Source organism: Myotis daubentonii, chromosome 14 (assembly GCF_963259705.1).
Source record: "Myotis daubentonii chromosome 14, mMyoDau2.1, whole genome shotgun sequence".
Classification (NCBI taxonomy): domain Eukaryota; kingdom Metazoa; phylum Chordata; class Mammalia; order Chiroptera; family Vespertilionidae; genus Myotis; species Myotis daubentonii.
In genome coordinates, this window is record NC_081853.1 from 47,266,565 (window position 1) to 47,285,169 (window position 18,605).

At 47.3% G+C, this 18,605-nt stretch overlaps 1 protein-coding gene across 1 annotated transcript in view; it reads right to left on the minus strand.

Moving 5' to 3' along the window:
• GLB1 (galactosidase beta 1) overlaps positions 1 to 18,605 on the minus strand; it is a 71,270-nt gene that overhangs the window by 20,212 nt on the left and 32,453 nt on the right. The window contains 4 exon segments of the mRNA XM_059664158.1: positions 1,629 to 1,718; positions 4,039 to 4,113; positions 13,723 to 13,835; positions 18,506 to 18,546. Coding sequence (XP_059520141.1) covers positions 1,629 to 1,718; positions 4,039 to 4,113; positions 13,723 to 13,835; positions 18,506 to 18,546 — 319 coding nt within the window.

Sequence of the window (18,605 nt, forward strand, 5' to 3'; positions counted from 1 at the left end):
TGTGAAACGTTCCAAGTGTAGGAATAGTAATTGAAGGCAAAAACACACTAGACTAAGATCAGATTTGCTATGATTCTATCATCTTATTGTTCAGACGCCTTCCAGAAGGCAATCGATACAGAAAATCAAAAGGGCAGACCCCATTCAAAAAATGGGGCTGAGATCCTAACTGAGTCATCAAACTTAGCAATTGTAACAGAGGGACAAGTTGACCTTATGGGCACCCTGAGGACACATCACCTTTGTCGTGTTTGTGCCAAAAAGGTTTTGCTGAATCGAATTAGTGAAGGGCCGTCTACCAAGCAACTGGTCTGAACTCTTCAGAAAAGTTCATGTGACGAGAGAGAGAAAAGAAAGACGTAGGAATTGTCCTGATAGGACTAAAGAGGCTTTGTCACTAAATGTAATGCATGATCATGGATTGGAAACTGGACTGAAAAAAGATAAGCTATAGAGGACATTATAACCAGGGATACTTGACTATGGAAGGTCTATTAGATAACTGGATTGCATTAATATCAAATTTCTTAAGTATGATCATTATGTTGTGGTCCTGTAGGATAATATCCTTTTTCTTAAGGGATACATGCTGTAATATCTAAGGGTGACGTGTCATGATGGTGACAACTAACTCAAATGGTAAAAAAAAAAATAATAATAATAATAAACAAAAGAAAACAACCAAACCAGCAGTTGATGACATACACACACAGAAAGATAAAGCAAGCAGAGCCAATGTTACTACCTGGTGAGTCTAGGTGGAAGCTATATGGGTGCTGGCTGTACTATTCTTGCAACTCTTCTACATATGAAATTTTCCAAAACAGGAAGTTGGAAAAGCTCTTAAAGATGGGGAAGCGCCTAGAGATTAGACACACATTAAGACACACACACACACACACACACACACACACACACACACACACACAAAGTGCCTGCTTTCTGTTCTCTTCAAAAGCCAGAAAAAGAATCTCAAAGAACCTAATCTAGTAAGAACACCGTCCTTACACTTCGCTAACTAAGGACAAATAACTAAGTTGTCGTTTCTGAGTATAAAATAGTGGTTTCTGCCCTAACCGGTTTGGCTCAGTGGATAGACCGTCAGCCTGCGGACTCAAGGGTCCCAGGTTCGATTCCGGTCAAGGACATGTACCTTGGTTGCGGGCACATCCCCAGTAGGGGGTGTGCAGGAGGCAGCTGATCGATGTTTCTCTCTCATCGATGTTTCTAACTCTCTATCCCTCTCACTTCCTCTCTGCAAAAAATCAATAAAATGTATTTAAAAAATAAAAAATAAAAAAATAGCGGTTTCCCCACTGGTACCTAGTAATAAAGATTAATTAGATGAGACGTGCACTCAATATATAGCTTGGGCAGAATCATGCTGAAGCAGGTTAAGCTACAATTTATTTGAGTGAGAATAAGAAACAGGGGGAACGTAGGACAGATCGGGCTAATGTGCAATATCACAGCTACAGAGATCCCAGGGCTCTGCTGCTCGATTCCGTGGGTCTGATTTAGCTGCTTACTATTTTGGTCCCTGTGCTCAGAACAGACACTGCAGGGCAGGGCAGAGCACACATTTTCCCAAGTAGAAGGAAGGTGAAGCATTACCTTTGAAGGCCTACCTGTTTCACCTGGATAAATGTCAAGGGATAAAGGCTTTTGACAGGCCCCGCGGGACACAGAATGTTCAGAGCTTCCTCCACTGTCTTTAACTGAAAAGAAACAAAAGCAGTGTTCACTCACTGCCGCCCCTCCCTGGTCATCGGAACGGAGAATGTCATTTGCAAATTATCCAAGTTACCAGTGGGGTTTGGCCAAACCCCGAAATAAACCTCAGTGGTTCAAATTCCACCCAGTCCTGTTCCCCAGTCACCTTTAATCATCTCTCGCAGTTCCCTAACCTTTGATGAAAAGTAACTGATGGGAATCTTAAGAAGCGTTTCAAACATACCTGCTTGCAAGTACAACCTCCTGTATAGAAAAGGCCCTTAAAATAAATGAAAACCCAGGCTCGAGGCTGCCTGCTCTGAAGCCTCCCCCGGCACTCCTGAGGGAAGTAACCCGACTGCGCCCTCTGAATTTGTCGACAGCACACCTTCGGTATCATCTGCCAGTTGGATCCCTTTACAGACTATCACCACCCCAATGCCCAGTACAGAGGAGCCACTCAATAAATACACACATTCAATCCAAACGATTGTGTATTCTTGCAACGCAGGATGCTCATTCAGGTGCAAGAACAACAATGATAACAGCTACCCAACCATGGTTCGCTAAGCATGGGAAGGCAGGACTTGACCCACACACCTCACTGAATCCTCACAACTACCCCGTGAGGCAGGCATTCTTGTTAGGGACTCAGAGAAGCTCAGTGGAGCAATGGCAAAGCCAGGATTTGCAGGTAGGTTTGGCTCCAAACCCAGGACTTTGCATGGCACGGCACTGGTTAGGAATTGTATAAGCACTTCCCATGGTTACCTTGCTGATGTGCAGCACCGAGGGGAAAATACCTTCAGTACAATTCCATCCATTCCGCCACTCACACGGACGTTTTCCCACTAGGACAACTCAACTCACGGTCGAAGAAGGTCTTAGCCTACATAACTATGTTCCACATACATTTAATTCGGTGAGATGCAGGTTTGCTCTCTTCAGTATTAACAAGGAAAAGCCATTTCTGCTCACACAATTTTCTTTCACAGAATGTGCTTTGGGTACTGAGCTAGATCTGTTTTAACGACGTTGTATGAAACAGTTGCAGTTATTTTCTGTTGTATATATATAAAAAAAAAATCCTCATGGCTCTAAACCCCACAAATGAAATTTTCCTCAAGTAGCAATGGCAGTGAAGGAGCAGAAGATGCTCCCTTTACAAGTGTGTTTCTCGTTTGATTAATCTAACGAAAGATGCCTATCAGGCAGAGAGACCGGCCACGTCCTCTGTAGAATGTAACACACGCGTCTGACGCTAGGTGGAAAAAGTTACAAGAACTCAACCCACCATCATATCAAAGGGCTTCATGAATGGAAAAATCATACAATCATGTTTGGTATTTGGCTTAAAGATAAAAATGTATGATGCTATTTTAGAATATCAAGATTCTTAAGAAATATGCAATTGTTCATGTTTTTCTCTCTCTTGCTTGTGAGTTATCACATGTAGGAGTTAGGGATTATAAAAGGGGAAAACCTGAAGACAGAGATGGTCAAAACAAACTGACTTGCCTTAACCGGTTTGGCTCAGTGGATAGAACGTCAGCCTGTGGACTCAGGGGTCCCGGGTTCGATTCCGGTCAAAGGCATGTACCTTGGTTGCAGGCACATCCCCAGTGGGGAGTGTGCAGGAGGCAGCTGATCAATGTTTCTCTCTCATCGATGTTTCTAACTCTCTATCCCTCTCCCTTCCTCTCTGTAAAAAATCAATAAAATATATTTAAAAAAAACAAACAAACTGACTTCGGCTTACGTCAGTCCTGACTGTTAAACGTAACCTCACTTCCTTTTCTCTTTTCCTGGAATAAAATGTCCCTAACTCTTATTTATGATTGATTTCTGGCTTTCCCTCGTGATGTCTCATTTACCATATAAACTACAGATTACAAAAACTGATTCTGAGATGAGAGTGTGTAATTAGGGCAAAACCCTATCAAAATGTCTGTGGCTTTTGAGAACCCCCTAAGATAATAGTGAATTATAAAAAAGAATCTCACCAGCCATAACAACAAGGTGTCATGTTATTCCCACAAAGGATCCCAAGACTGCTTTGGGCCACTGATAAGGCAACCAAAATCACTTGTATGATCTAGAACACCTCTCTACTCCTGCTCATGCCCATTTGCTCACCCAGTCAACACGCATACACATCCTCTCGCCTCCATGTCCCCGTTTTCTCAGAAACACCATCTTCCCCATCAGTCTCACAGAAAACAAATTCACAGAAAAATAATGAACCGGCTCCCCAGCGTAACACTTTCACTGACTTCTAAATTCCATTTCCTCACTTTCAATGTTTCTGTTATTTTTTTTTCTTACCTTTTTCAGAGCAACTTTTCCATATGCAAACTTTGGTGTGGACGGAGGGATAGGGCCTTCCGGTACTTTTTCAAACTGTAAACCAGAGTGAAAAAAAGAAAAGGAGCTGTTAAGCCCTCAGAAACATATTTAACTCATTTTTAAATTAAAATTTTAATTCATTTAATTCATTTTTCCAAAGGAGGGTCAAAGATGGAAACCACAGTGCCAGTGATGTTTTGGAAAGGCAAAGGAACAAAAGACTTTCTTCCAGGACAGGATCCGGGTAAGGTTCTACTTCCAAGTGTGTGTCTGTGTACGTCTGTGTTTTCAGCTCTAGGAATCATTCAAGTCAATACAGAACAAAGACTTCAAAGCAGAGAGCAAAAACAAGTAGAGAGAATGAGGGTGGCGGCAGAAAACTGGAGTTGGGGAAGAAAAGGAAAAAGGTACAGGATCTGAAGGGAGGGAACCTAGATAGAGTAGGACAAATATTTTTTGCAGATTAAATCATATTGGTAGGTTAAAATTTTGTATCAATGTTAAAATTGCCATGGTTACATAAAAGCATATTCCGACCTATTCTTATGAAACATTCACTAAAGTGTTTAGGGATAAAGGGTCATGATAGATGCAATCCTTCAATGGTTTGGAAAATATAAGAGGGAGGCGGGGGTAAATGATGAAGCAAATAGAGTGAAATGTTGACATGGGTGAATCTGGGTGAGAAATACACAAGTGTTCTTTGTACAATTTTTATTCTTGAAACTTTTAGGTACGTTTTAAAAATTTTATGAAGTTATTTTTAAATTTAAAAAAACTAAAAATAACAAAACCCTATTAAATATGTGTGCATGCACACATATTAGCGTTGGGAAATATGGGTGTAAATCCTAGGTCTTAGCAAGGTCTAGGTACAACTGGCATCTCCAAGTCGATTGCATTATGATCTTTCAGGATCCTTACATTTCTTTCTTTCTTGCTTTCTTTCTTCTTGTTTACCTTTTTAAATAGTAATTTTTTAAAAAGAAAAAGATAAAAGACTGGTTAAGGAAAAGCAATAGTCTCCTGACTCACTACTTTCTTAGTTATATTTTCAGAGGAAATCATTTACAAATCATTTACTTGTACCTATTTTTGCTTCTTTTGGTCTCTAAATAATATACTTATCTGCAATTTCTTGTTAGATGCATTTTTTAAATGTTTTTTTATTAAGTTTGGAGAGAGAAAGGGAGAGGGAGACAGAAATACCGATGATAGAGAAACATCAACATCCATCAGCTGCCTCCTACACGCGCCCTGCTGGGGATTGAGCCCACAATCTGGGCATGTGCCCTGATCAGGAATTGAACTGGCAACCTCCTGGTGCATGGGTCGATGCTCAACCACTGAGCCACACCAGCCAGGCCTGTTAGATCCCTTTAAAATATCATTTCTTCAATACATGAGAATTTGCCGAAACCGGTTTGGCTCAGTGGATAGAGCGTCGGCCTGCGGATTGAAAGGTCCCAGGTTCGATTCCGGTCAAGGGCATGTACCTGGGTTGCGGGCATATCCCCAGTGGGAGATGTGCAGGAGGCAGCTGATCAATATTTCTCTCTCATCGATGTTTCTAACTCTCTATCTCTCTCCCTTCCTCTCTGTAAAAAATCAATATAATATATTAAAAAAAAATAAAAAAAAATACATGAGAATTTAGCTCAGTTGTATTATTCACTCATCTTAACTCCTTTTCTTGTCAACATGGCCTTATCACCATTTTCAGTTTCTTTACTGGTTAGCTCTGCAGATTTAAATAACATCTATACCTTTGTTTCTTAGTTCCATCAATTAAGATTATCCTTTGCCCTGACCGATTTGGCTCAGTGGATAGAGCGTCGGCCTGCGGACTGAAGGGTCCTGGGTTCGATTCCAGTCAAGGGCATGTACCTTGGTTGCGGGTGCATCCCCAGTGGGGGGTGTGCAGGAGGCAGCTGATCGATGCTTCTCTCTCATCGATGTTTCTGACTCTCTATCCCTCTCCCTTCCTCTCTGTAGAAATCAATAAAGTATATTAAAAAAAAAAAAAAGATTATCCTTTGTGTCCACACTTTAAGACAAGGCTATTTACATCCTTCCCTGAGCTCTCCTCCCTACTCCAGTCTCCAAAACCATCAGCTATACTTTCACATTGTCAAGGTTAAAACAGTCTGTGCGGTGGCCATAGGTCCTCACTTTATCTGTATACTGACTCAAAATTCAAAATCAATCATTCTTTTATGACTCAGTCATAAAAAAGAATGAAATTTTGCCATCTGAAACAACATGAATGGACCAGAGGGTTCACCCTCGAGGTCAAAGTGTTAACCATGTCTGGTTGAGTTTACCCACACCAAAGAGAATAACTTACAAAATGCAAATGTCATGAGCTTTGTCATGCCTTTAAGAGTCATATGCAGCCCTAACTGGTTTGGCTCAGTGGATAGAACGTCAGCCTGTGGACTCAAGGGTCCCAGGTTCGATTCCGGTCAAGGGCATGTACCTTGGTTGTGGGCACATACCCAGTAGGGAGTGTGCAGGAGGCAGCTGATCGATGTTTCTCTCTCATCGATGTTTCTAATTCTCTATCCCTTCCCTTCCTCTCTGTAAAAAATCAATAAAAAATATGTTTTTTAAAAAGAGTCATATGCAAAGGGTCCCTGAAGCTTCTACCACTAAGCACGGGCTTGTTCAGCCTGGTGGGAAATTATCATCCCTGGGAGTCCAGGTCAGGGAAAGATATTGTCCATCACCACCCAACTAACTCTGGAAATGGATTAAAGAAGAGATACAGCCGAAACCGGTTTGGCTCAGTGGATAGAGCGTCGGCCTGCGGACTGAGAGGTCCCGGGTTCGATTCCGGTCAAGGGCATGTACCTGGGTTGCGGGCACATCCCCAGTGGGAGATGTGCAGGAGGCAGCTGATCGATGTTTCTCTCTCATCGATGTTTCTAACTCTCTATCTCTCTCCCTTCCTCTCTGTAAAAAATCAATAAAATATATTTAAAAAAAAAAAAAAGAAGAGATACATTCCACTTTGTAAGTCTTTGGTAAAGGAAAGAGGCAGGGAGAGCTAGATATGGGGGTACTTATAATCCCATAGTTTCTCTCGATGCAAGCAAATATTTTGAGTATCGTTTAACAAACCAGCTCACTGCCCATCTACAAAATCTCAGAAGAAAGAGCCCACTTTTAAAGTAGTTTATTTCTCTCTCCCAAACTTAAGTATCCAAGAGGAAAGGGGGAAGAGATGACTACAGGTTAAGCTATAATTTATGATGAACTATTGAATTACATTAATTTCTGAAGTCTTTATGTCCTTCATGGGTTCATCTTGCTGGGGCCCCTGGTTATATGATTGGGATCCCCGGGTTTGTCTTTTGCTTGGCCCACCACCTTTCTTGCTCAACTCTCCATGTCCAATCGCAACCTTCCCGGGACTTGAGCCTCCACTTCCATTGCTGACCCCAGAATCTGAGCCTGTCCTAACTACTTCTTTCTGGAGGTTCTGGAGAGACACTTCCACCTGGATGTCACCAGGGGCATCTTGAGCTGAACAAGCCCAGGACTGAATTTGCTTCCCCTCCCCATCCCCAGCCTGTGCTTTCTCTGCAATCCTCTATCTGAGTTGCTGACCCCAATACCCACTCAGTTATCCAATGAAGGTTATAACCTGGACAAATCAACAACTCCTTATTCTTTCTCATCTGCATTAAGTTAGTTGCCAAACCCTACTAAATTTAATTCCTAAATATATGTATTTTTTTAATCCTTACCTGAGGATTGTTTTTACTGATTTTTAGAGAGAGAGAGAGAGAGAGAGAGAGAGAGAGAGAGAGAGAGCGAGCGCCTGGCTGGTTTGGCTCAGTAGATAGAGCATTGGCCTGTGAACTGAAGGGTCCCAGGTTCGATTCCAGCCAAGGACACATGCCCAGGTTGCAGACTTGATCCCCAGTAGGGGTTGTACAGGAGGTAGCCAATCAATGATTCTCTCTCATCATTGATGTTTCTATCTCTCTCCCCCTTTCCCTCCCTCTCTGAAATCAATAAAAATATATTTTAGCCGAAACCAGTTTGGCTCAGTGGATAGAGCGTTGGCCTGCGGACTGAAAGGTCCCAGGTTCGATTCCAGTCAGGGGCATGTACCTGGGTTGCGGGCACATCCCCAGTAGGAGATGTGCAGGAGGCAACTGATCGATGTTTCTCTCTCATCGAGGTTTCTGACTCTCTCTCTCTCTCTCCCTTTCTCTCTGTAAAAAATCAATAAAATATATTTTTCAAAAATAAAATAAAATCCTATACTAATAAAAGAGAAAAATGGTAATTGGCGTACAACCGATACCTTTTTCATTGGCTAATCAGCGAGATATGCAAATTAACTGTCAGCCAAGATGGCGGCTGGCAGCCAGGCAGCTGAGAATAGGAGGCTTGGTTGCCCCAGCGATGGAGAAAGTCAAGGATCCCCGCAGCTGCAGGGCTCTGAGCTCCTGAAGCAACAACTCCAAAAGATACAATGTTTCAATTATAGAAGCTAAAAGATGGCGGTTAATTTGCATACTCAGGCTCCAAGCAGAGCGAAGCCAAACAGCCCTGAAGCAGCAGGGCAGAGAGGCCTCAGGGCCTGGGATCAGCAGAGTCGAGAGGCCTCCTGGCCCAGCGATCAGCAGATCCGAGAGGCCTCCCGGCCCAGGTGATCAGCGGAGCCGAGAGGCCTCCCGGCCCCGGTGATCAGCGGAGCCGAGAGGCCTCCCGGCCCCGGTGATCAGCGGAGCCCAGACGCCTCCCGGCCCCGGTGATCAGCGGAGCCGAGAGGCCTACCGGCCCCGGTGATCAGCGGAGCCTAGACGCCTCCCAGCCCCGGTGATCAGCGGAGTCGGAGGCCCCACGATCAGCGGAGCCGAGAGGCCTCCCGGCCCCGGTGATCAGCGGAGCCCAGAGGCCTCCTGGCCCCGGTGATCAGCGGAGCCGAGAGGCCTCCCGGCCCCGGTGATCAGCGGAGCCGAGAGGCCTCCCAGCCCCGGTGATCAGCGGAGTCCAGAGGCCTCCTGGCCCGATGATCAGCCAAGAGGCCTCCCGGCCCCGGTGATCAGCGGAGTCCAGAGGCCTCCTGGCCCGGTGATCAGCCCAGAGGCCTCCCGGCCCCGGTGATCAGCGGAGCCGAGAGGCCTCCCAGCCCCTGTGATCAGCGGAGTCCAGAGGCCTCCTGGCCCGGTGATCAGCCAAGAGGCCTCCCGACCCGCTCCCGGCCCCGCAATCAGCGGAGCAGAGAGGCCTCCCGCCCTGGTGATCAGCGGAGCCGAGAGGCCTCCGGGCCAGAGATCAGGGGAGCCGAGAGGCGTCCTGGCCCTGGGATCAGCGGAGCTGCGAGGCTTCCCAGCACCGGGATCCGTGTGACAGGGTGCGGAGCCCCAACCCTCTGATCGGCCCTGCTCTGTGCATGACAGGAGTGGCGCTGCAACCTCCCTATGGACTCCCCCTGAGTGTGACAGGGGGTGGTGCCCCAACCCCCCAATCGGCCCTACCCTGAGCATGACTGAGGGTGGCATCGCAACCTCCCAATCCGCCCTGCTCTGTGCATGACAGGAGGTGGGGCCCCAACTCCCCAATGGGCCCTGCTCTGAGCCCGACCAGGGGCTGCACCTAGGGATTGGGCCTGCCCTCTGTCACCTGGGAGCAGGCCTAAACCAGCAGGTCCTTATCTCCTGATGGGTCCCAGACTGTGAGAGGGCACAGGCCAGGCTGAGGGACCTCCTCTCCCAACCCCGAGTGCACAAATTTTTGTGCACCGGGCCTCTAGTATATATATATTTTAAAAAATAGTGGAAAGAAAAGAAGGAAGATGTAAGAGAGAAACATCAGTTGATTGCCCCCATATATACTCCAACAGGGGACCGAACCTGCAACCTGGGCATGTGCCTTTAACTGGGAATCGAACTGGTGTCCTTTTAGTGCATGGGACAATGATCAACCACCTGAGTCACACTGGCCAGGGCAAGCCTTTTGTGTTCTTTTTCCTCCCCTGAGGTTTCGAATTGCCTTTTTTTTTCTTGTCTGCATTTAGATTAACACCTCTTTAGGTGGGGCAAATGTAGGTTTACGGTCTTTACAGGTTTTTTTTATATGAAAAAATATAATAATCCTATACTAATAAAATAGAAAAATGGTAATTGGCGTACAACCGATACCTTTTTCATTGGCTAATCAGTGAGATATGCAAATTAACTGTCAGCCAAGATGGCGGCTGGCAGCCAGGCAGCTGAGAATAGGAGGCTTGGTTGCCCCAGCGATGGAGAAAGTCAAGGATCCCCGCAGCTGCGGGGCTCTGAGCTCCTGAAGCAACAACTCCAAAAGATACGATGTTTCAATTATAGAAGCTAAAAGATGGCGGTTAATTTGCATACTCAGGCTCCAAGCAGAGCGAAGCCAAACAGCCCTGAAGCAGCAGGGCAGAGAGGCCTCAGGGCCTGGGATCAGCAGAGTCGAGAGGCCTCCCAGCCCTGCGATCAGCGGAGCTGAGAGGCCTCCCGCCCCGAGATCAGCGGAGGCCAGAGTCGGCCCAGCCCCGCAATCAGGGAGGCGAGAGTCGGCCCAGCCCCGCGATCAGCAGAGCCCAGAGGCCCCCCAGCCCCGGTTATCATCCGAGCCGAGAGGCCTCCCAGCCCCACGATCAGCGGAGTCGGAGGCCCCGCGATCAGTGGATCCGAGAGGCCTCCCGGCCCCAGTGATCAGCTGATCCGAGAGGCCTCCCAGCCCAGGTGATCAGCGGAGTCGAGAGGCCTCCCAGCCCAGGTGATCAGCAGAGCCGAGAGGCCTCCCGGCCCGCGATCAGCAGAGTCGGAGGCCCCGAGATCAGCGGAGCCAAGAGGCCTCCCAGCCCCGGTGATCAGCGGAGGCGAGAGGCCTCCCAGCCCAGGTGATCAGCGGAGTCCAGAGGCCTCCCAGCCCTGGTGATCAGGGGAGTCCGAGGCCCCGCGATCAGTGGAGCCAAGAGGCCTCCCAGCCCCGGTGATCAGCGGAGCCGAGAGGCCTCCCAGCCCCGGTGATCAGCGGAGCCGAGAGGCCTCCCAGCCCAAGTGATCAGCGGAGCTGAGAGGCCTCCCAGCCCAGGTGATCAGCGGAGTCGAGAGGCCTCCCAGCCCAGGTCATCAGCGGAGCCGAGAGGCCTCCCAGCCCCGGTGATCAGCGGAGCCGAGAGGCCTCCCAGCCCAGGTGATCAGCAGAGTCGAGAGGCCTCCCAGCCCCAGTGATCAGCGGAGTCCAGAGGCCTCCCGGCTCCGGTGATCAGCCAAGAGGCCTCCCGGCCCGCTCCAGGCCGGTGATCAGCGGAGTAGGAGGCCCCACGATCAGCGGAGCCGAGAGGCCTCCCGGCCCGCGATCAGCGGAGTCGGAGGCCCCGCGATCAGCGGAGCCGAGAGGCCTCCCAGCCCCGGTGATCAGCAGAGCCGAGAGGCCTCCCAGCCAGCGATCAGCGGAGTCGGAGGCCCCGAGATCAGCGGAGCCAAGTGGCCTCCCAGCCCAGGTGATCAGCGGAGCCGAGAGGCCTCCCAGCCCCGGTGATCAGCGGAGCCGAGAGGCCTCCCAGCCCCGGTGATCAGCAGAGCTGAGAGGCCTCCGAGCCCCGGTGATCAGCGGAGCCGAGAGCCCTCCCAGCCCAGGTGATCAGCAGAGTCGAGAGGCCTCCCAGCCCCAGTGATCAGCAGAGTCCAGAGGCCTCCCGGCTCCGGTGATCAGCCAAGAGGCCTCCCGGCCCGGTCCAGGCCAGTGATCAGCGGAGTAGGAGGCCCCGCGATCAGCGGAGCCAAGAGGCCTCCCAGCCAGGTTATCAGCAGCCGAGAGGCCTCCAGGCCAGGGATCAGGGGAGCCGAGAGGCGTCCTGGCCCTGGGATCAGCAGAGCAGCGAGGCCTCCCAGCACCGGGATCAGTGTGACAGGGTGCGGAGCCCCAACCCTCTGATCGGCCCTGCTCTGTGTGTGACAGGGTACAGAGCCCCCACCCCCCTGATGGGCCCTGCTCTGTGCATGATAGGAGTGGCGCTGCAACCTCCCTATGGACCCTGCCTTGAGTGTGACAGGGGGCGGTGCCCCAACCCCCCAATCGGCCCTACCCTGAGCGTGACTGAGGGTGGCATCGCAACCTCCCAATCCGCCCTGCTCTGTGCATGACAGGGGGCGGTGCCCCAACTCCCCAATTGGCCCTACTCTGAGCCCAACCAGGGGCTGCACCTAGGGATTGGGCCTGCCCTCTGTCACCCGGGAGCAGGCCTAAGCCAGCAGGTCATTATCTCCTGATGGGTCCCAGACTGTGAGAGGGCACAGGCCAGGCTGAGGGACCTCCTCTCCCAACCCCGAGTGCACAAATTTTTGTGCACCGGGCCTCTAGTTAATAAATAATAATACAAGAATAAGCTGTTTCACACAACTGTAAACCTACTTTTGCTCCATTCTGTATATGCTATCATACAGGACTACTTGCTCCAAACAGATGCAAATATGTTAGAAAACAACAAACTAGACAATTGTTTAGTGTGTAATAATTGAAAAACCCACTTCTAAACATTTCAAGGGTCAAAGAGAAATCAAAATAAGCATGTTTAGAAGAAAACTATGATAAGTATATTACATCTTAAGATTTACGAGATGGAGCTATAGAAGTACTTGAAGGAAATGTATAACCTTGAATATTTATAGTAGGAAAGAAGAAAGGCTGAATTTAAAAAGCTAAGCTTCAAATAAAGGAAGGAAATAATAAAGATAGGAACAGAGAGCTCGAAAGGGAGCAGACATACAAGAGAGAGCTTGGGAGTCATCATTACAAATTCTACAGTGATCGAGCCCATAATAAAAACACATGAGGAACATTTTAACCAGACACTCGAAAGTTTAGATGACATAGACAAATTCTTACTAGTAGATAAGTATAGAACACATTTTTCTATATGTTTAACGTATTACATAATACAGATTTTACTATGTGGGCTTAAATGGAGACAGCATACTTAAACAAAAAAAATAGTCCATACCATTTATAGGCAGAAAACCTGTGTTTTTTTAATTTCAAAACTCAGGTGACTGAGCAGAAAAACTGTGGGTTTTTGTGTTTTTTTTTTAACCCACAGTAGAGACAGGAAACCCCACCTGGGGCTTTAGATGCCTCAAAAGGTCACAGCATTAGCAGGACTAAGCAGTTCAGGTGCCAGGCCAGAAGCAACAGCATACACTGTCCCAGACAGAACAAGGAGGGACTGCTGACAGCTCACATTTGAACCTTGCTTCCACTGCCCACGGATTTTCTCTATGACACATTTTAGCGATTTATTTGGACATACATTTTCTTACCTTTAGTGTAAATAATAGTAATGGCTACCTCTTAGTGGACCACATGAGCCATACCTAGGTTCTTTTTCATCCTGACACCACCCCCAAGTGCTAATGGTCCAGTTTTACAAATGAATAGACTAGTGGAGCAACTTGTCTGTAGGCTCATTCTCCATCAGGTTGGGGCCAGGACTCAAGGCCAAGTCTATCTGATGTGTCCCTGCATCCATCCTTCGAAGTCATCTACAGCAGCGGTTGCCAACCCATAGTCCGTGAGGTCTGAAAGGTTGACGACCGCTGGTCTACAGAGCACAGTGGTCCAAGGTAGGCTCTGCCCTAGACCAGCCCACCGCAGTCCGTACAAAGCACCCACCTTCCGGATAACATCTCGCACAGCAAAATACTTCTCGGTGAGGTCCCCTGCCTCACTCAGGGGGGCGTCATAGTCGTAGCTGGTGGGCTGTGGTTGGTAGGGCATGTTGGCTCCTAGAAGACAAAAAGGTGCCACTGGTTACTCCTGGAGGCCCTGGGCTGGGACAAACTCTTTGGGATTCATGAGCTCAGCATTATGGAAGGAGAAAAAATAAAGGACATGTTTGAACCAATTGCTTTCTCTTTAAAAAAAAAAAAGTTTTTAGTTGATTTTTAGAGAGACAGACAGAGAGAGAAACATCAATTGGATGCTTCCTGCATGCACCCTGATTGGGGATCGAACAGGCAACTCTATGGTTCACAAGACGACGCTCAACCAACTGAGCCACACAGAGGTGGCCTTCTGGATGCAAGGTTTAGAGAAATCAGTTTCTTGCTACAAGAGACTGTTGCCAAGCACCGTGGAGTCTACAGAGCGCTTTCCCCATCTGCTCTCAACAGAGCTCACAGTTGCAACCCCAGCGATCTCAGTGCCAGGGGACAAGCAGAGAGAATCTGAAACTCTCTACAAAACTTGCTCAGCACAATCAGGCATGGCAGGGCTTATGGCATGACCTGCATCTCTGACGGCTAACCTTGTGGTCTTTTGCATAATCTCGAACTGTGTGGCTGAGAAAAGGTCAGTGGGGGAGACACAGGTGACTTGGCCAAGGACCCGCAGAAAACAACGGAGGGTTATCAGACCAAACAAAGTGGGAGATGACTGCACACAGATGATGAGCCCATAGAGATTCTAACGTGATCTTAAGGCTTCTGCGGAGACTAGAGAGGATGCCTGGTGTGCCTCTCCCATTGTTCTCCAGGACTAAGGCACTCACTTGTTCCCCAGCTACTGGGAGTGTAGGCTGCTGACGGCTCTCAGATGGGCTCCTCTCTGGTCATGGCCTCTGCCGGGCTGCCCTGCTTACAGTTACAACCCTCCCAGGATAGCCCATATCTGACAAGTGATGCAGGTGGGGATATAAACTCAGTCCCTTTGCCATCCTAGCTCCAGGCAGAGCTCCCTCTAGAATCAGCTAAGCCACTTGTGAAACCACATCACAGCCTCGTGCCGCCCTCAGCTCAGTCCTGCCACCTTGTCACACATGATATTCACAGGTGGGAGATTGTGTGCAACTTTGGCTATGACCATATGCCAGTACTTAGAAAAGTCACCCAAGCACGAAAGTCACATGGAGAGCTTGTTAAAAGAGACTCCTAAACCCCGCCTGGGATTCTGACTCAGCAGGCCTGGGGTGGGACCTGACTCGGCACTTCTAACAGGCTCCCAGGTGACAGGGACCCTGCTGTCCCAGGACCAGCCAGACTCTGTGCCTCCCCTTTCTCTTCTGCTTTAGAGAGCAATTTGCAATGTAAGTGTGAGAGAATAATGTTATTTTTAAACAATCTTATATCCAACCTAAATGTTAAGTAAATGAGGCCCCAAATCCAAGAGTTCACCTATGATTTAGTAACAAAGTCCTTCAAATGGTTCCACAGCTCACCAGTGATGGATCTGTCCTGGGTGATCCTCTGGTGGTGGAGTTGACACATGGCACGAACCAGGCCAAACTAGTTCTCATTAGTTCTCTGCACAGAATCTGCATTTGGAACACCTAAACCAACTGAATTGATCCCGTCATGTTACTTTCCCCCATTTCTTTCTTTTTAAAATATGTTTTTATTGATTTTAGAGAGAGGAAAGGAGAGAGATAGAAACATTGATGAGAGAGAAACATCCATCGGCTGCCTCTTGCACGCCCCGTACTGAGGATGGAGCCAGCAACTGGGCACGTGTCCTGACTGGGAATCAAACCAGGGACCTCTTGGTGCATAGGACGACGCTCAATCCACTGAGCGACACCGGCCAGGCACTCCCCTCATTTCTTATTAATCAGAGACAGCTGCCTGCCAACAGGTCTGCCCGCCTCTGGGGATACAGATGATAAAACACGACCTTTGCCGTGAGAAGCAACGAGAAAGAAAACCACATCCCTTTTTGCAAGGAGCTCACCTTCTTTGTGGTCCCGTCTCTAGCTCTCAAGTGGCAGCGGTTGTGCTCTCGCCGCACAGGAGACAATGCGTGCACCTGAGAAGTAGGTGTGGCCTCACTGACCCGAGAGGCCTCCCCACCCTTCTAGGGGCGGGAGAGGAGCTCTATGGGTTGTCCAGCTGGGTTAAACAAGTGTGCCCTCCAGAAGCAAACTTTACAGGCCAAGGGAACCCAGGCTGGGAAGCTGTCTGGTGGGTTAAAGGATGGCCTGGCAAAGGAAGTCTTTGTTCCATTCCTACCAGCAGACTATTTCTTCAGACCAGCAATGTGTCATAGAGAAACTGCTAATTCAAGCCTCTTCTCCACATCAGGGAGTGCGAGTGAGGAAGGCAAAGAAACAGCTCTCCACGTGGTGTGAGACGTATAGGACAGCCTGGAGCCCACAGGAGCCCCTCAGACAGATGGGGACACACACAGGCACATAGTGTGGTGCACATACTTGCACATGTGTGTGCACCTGTGTTGGGTAGGATGAACAGTGAGCTCATGACGTTCTTCTCTCATAGCTCTCCTCTGGGAAGCTGGCCTGAAGGACAGCCGCTAAGAAGCAGACTGGCTCTCCCTCATCTGCCCTAAGAGACCAGGCCACACGGCAGGTCAGGGGCCTGGCGTTCACGAGTAGGGCAGGGGCTTTGGGCTGCAAGGGGTTATCCCAAGGGCACTGACCAGCTTTCCAAGACCTGACTTTGAGTCCAGGCTCCACCCCTGCAAGCTGTGGGGGAGACCTGTGGACTTGTTGTGTCCCCTGCTTTTCGTATCGATAAAGTAGGTCAGTAATCGTAGCCCCGCTGAGACTGCTATGAGGACTAAGTGGAAAAACAGAGGTGGAAAAGAGACTCTCATGAATTATGGCAGGGTAAGGAGCGAGGGAGAGGATGAAAGACAAGTTCTGTTTTTCTCAGTGGTAGTTTTCATAGTTTCTAATTTTTAAAACTGTATTGTTTTAAGCAGAACAGTAAGATATTTAAAAATATATCATGAATAGTAAAGTTCCCAAATATATCTGTCTTCATTCCTGGATTTGAATTCCACGAATGGAAGTGAGGTGGAATTACTAGCTACTGAATGAAAAAAGAATCCCAAAGTCTTACTGTTTCTAATGAGAAGACAGAGATACAGAGAGATGATCTAAAACTTCAACTACCAATCTTGCACATTATTGTCTTTCAACCAGCGACATTCAAGTTTTGCAATACGTCCATTTCTTGGCTCTAACAATAGTAATAACATTAATAATACTTGGAAGCTAAGCCTTCTCTTAGCCCACCCCACCCTGCACAAAAGACAGCAGTTCTAAGGGGGAAATTCATTAAGAGCAGAGAGTATACAATCAGAGATCTTAGGAGATTTAGGTCCAAACTAACCCTTCAAAACTCAACAGTAGAGGATCCTTAATGATTCCGAGAGAAAAATACAGATATAAAGAGAGGTGGGGATTGAGGCTTAGAAGAAGGCCAATAGAGAGCATTGTATGTCTTTGTAAAAATTAATGGCAAGGAAGATAATTTTGTCATAATCTTCCTACCAAAAAAAAAAAAAAAAAAAAAGACCATATAGAAATGTAAAATGGTTCAGCCACTTTGGAAAACACTATGGCAGTTCCCTCATATAGAGTTACAGCCCGGCCCGTGTAGCTCGGTGTTTGAGTGGCAACACATGAACCAGTAGGTTGCAGTTCAGTTCCTGATCAGGGCACATGCCCAGGTTGCAGGCTTGATCCCCAATAGGGAGCGTGCAAGAGGCAGATGATCAATGATTCTCTCTTCATTGATGTTTCTATCTCTCTCTCCCTCCCTCTTACTCTCTCTGAAATCAATAAAAAAACATAAAAATATATAAATATATAGAATTACAATGTGACACAGCAATTCTGCTCCTAGGCACACGCATCCCCAAATTGAAATGGATTCAAACAAATGTTTATGCATTAATATTCATACATTGTTCAGAATAGCCAAAAAGTGGAAACAACCCAAATACCCATCAGCTGATGAGTGAATAAACAACATGTTGTACATCCATACAATTGGAATATTACTCAACAATAAAAAGGAATGAAGTACTGATACATGCTACCATATAGATGAACCTTGAAAAGATTATACTAAATAACATAAATTGAACACAAAAGACTACATATTGTATGGTTCTACTTATATGAAATGTCCAGAATAGACAAATCTTATAGAGAGTAAACTAGTGGTTGCCAGGGGCTGGGAGGAGGGAGTATGGGGAATTTCTTGGGGATGGGGTTTCTTTGTGAACTGATAAAAGTGTCCTAGAATTAGGCGGCAGAAATGGTTGCACAACTTTGTGATATACTAAATACCACTGAATTGTACATTTTATGGTATGTGAATTATATTTCCCCAAAACAAAATGTAACAAAAAAGACCACAACAGAACATATATGCCCATGTGAGCTATAGCCAGAGACTGTGACCAAGGCCTGCCTAGCCAGCCTGCTTTAAAACAATAAGGTTCCTAAATGCATAATTTATGACCCTTAAATTTTTTTTTAAAGAAAAATGATTTCTTAAGTTATATAGGCAATTTTTATATATTAGAAAATATAGACGACACACACAAATAGAAAATAAAATTGTCTGTAGGCATCCCCTCTCCCCCAAAATCAAGCACCAGAAAACATTTTAGCAGAAGCTTCTACAAACAGATGTTAAATTGCTCTTACCATTCCAATAGCCAAAATTGGTCCCACCTATAAACATGTACCTACAAGGAAACAGGAGAAGAGACAGTACTTCACTGTGAGCCGACAGCTGTGGGGGGGG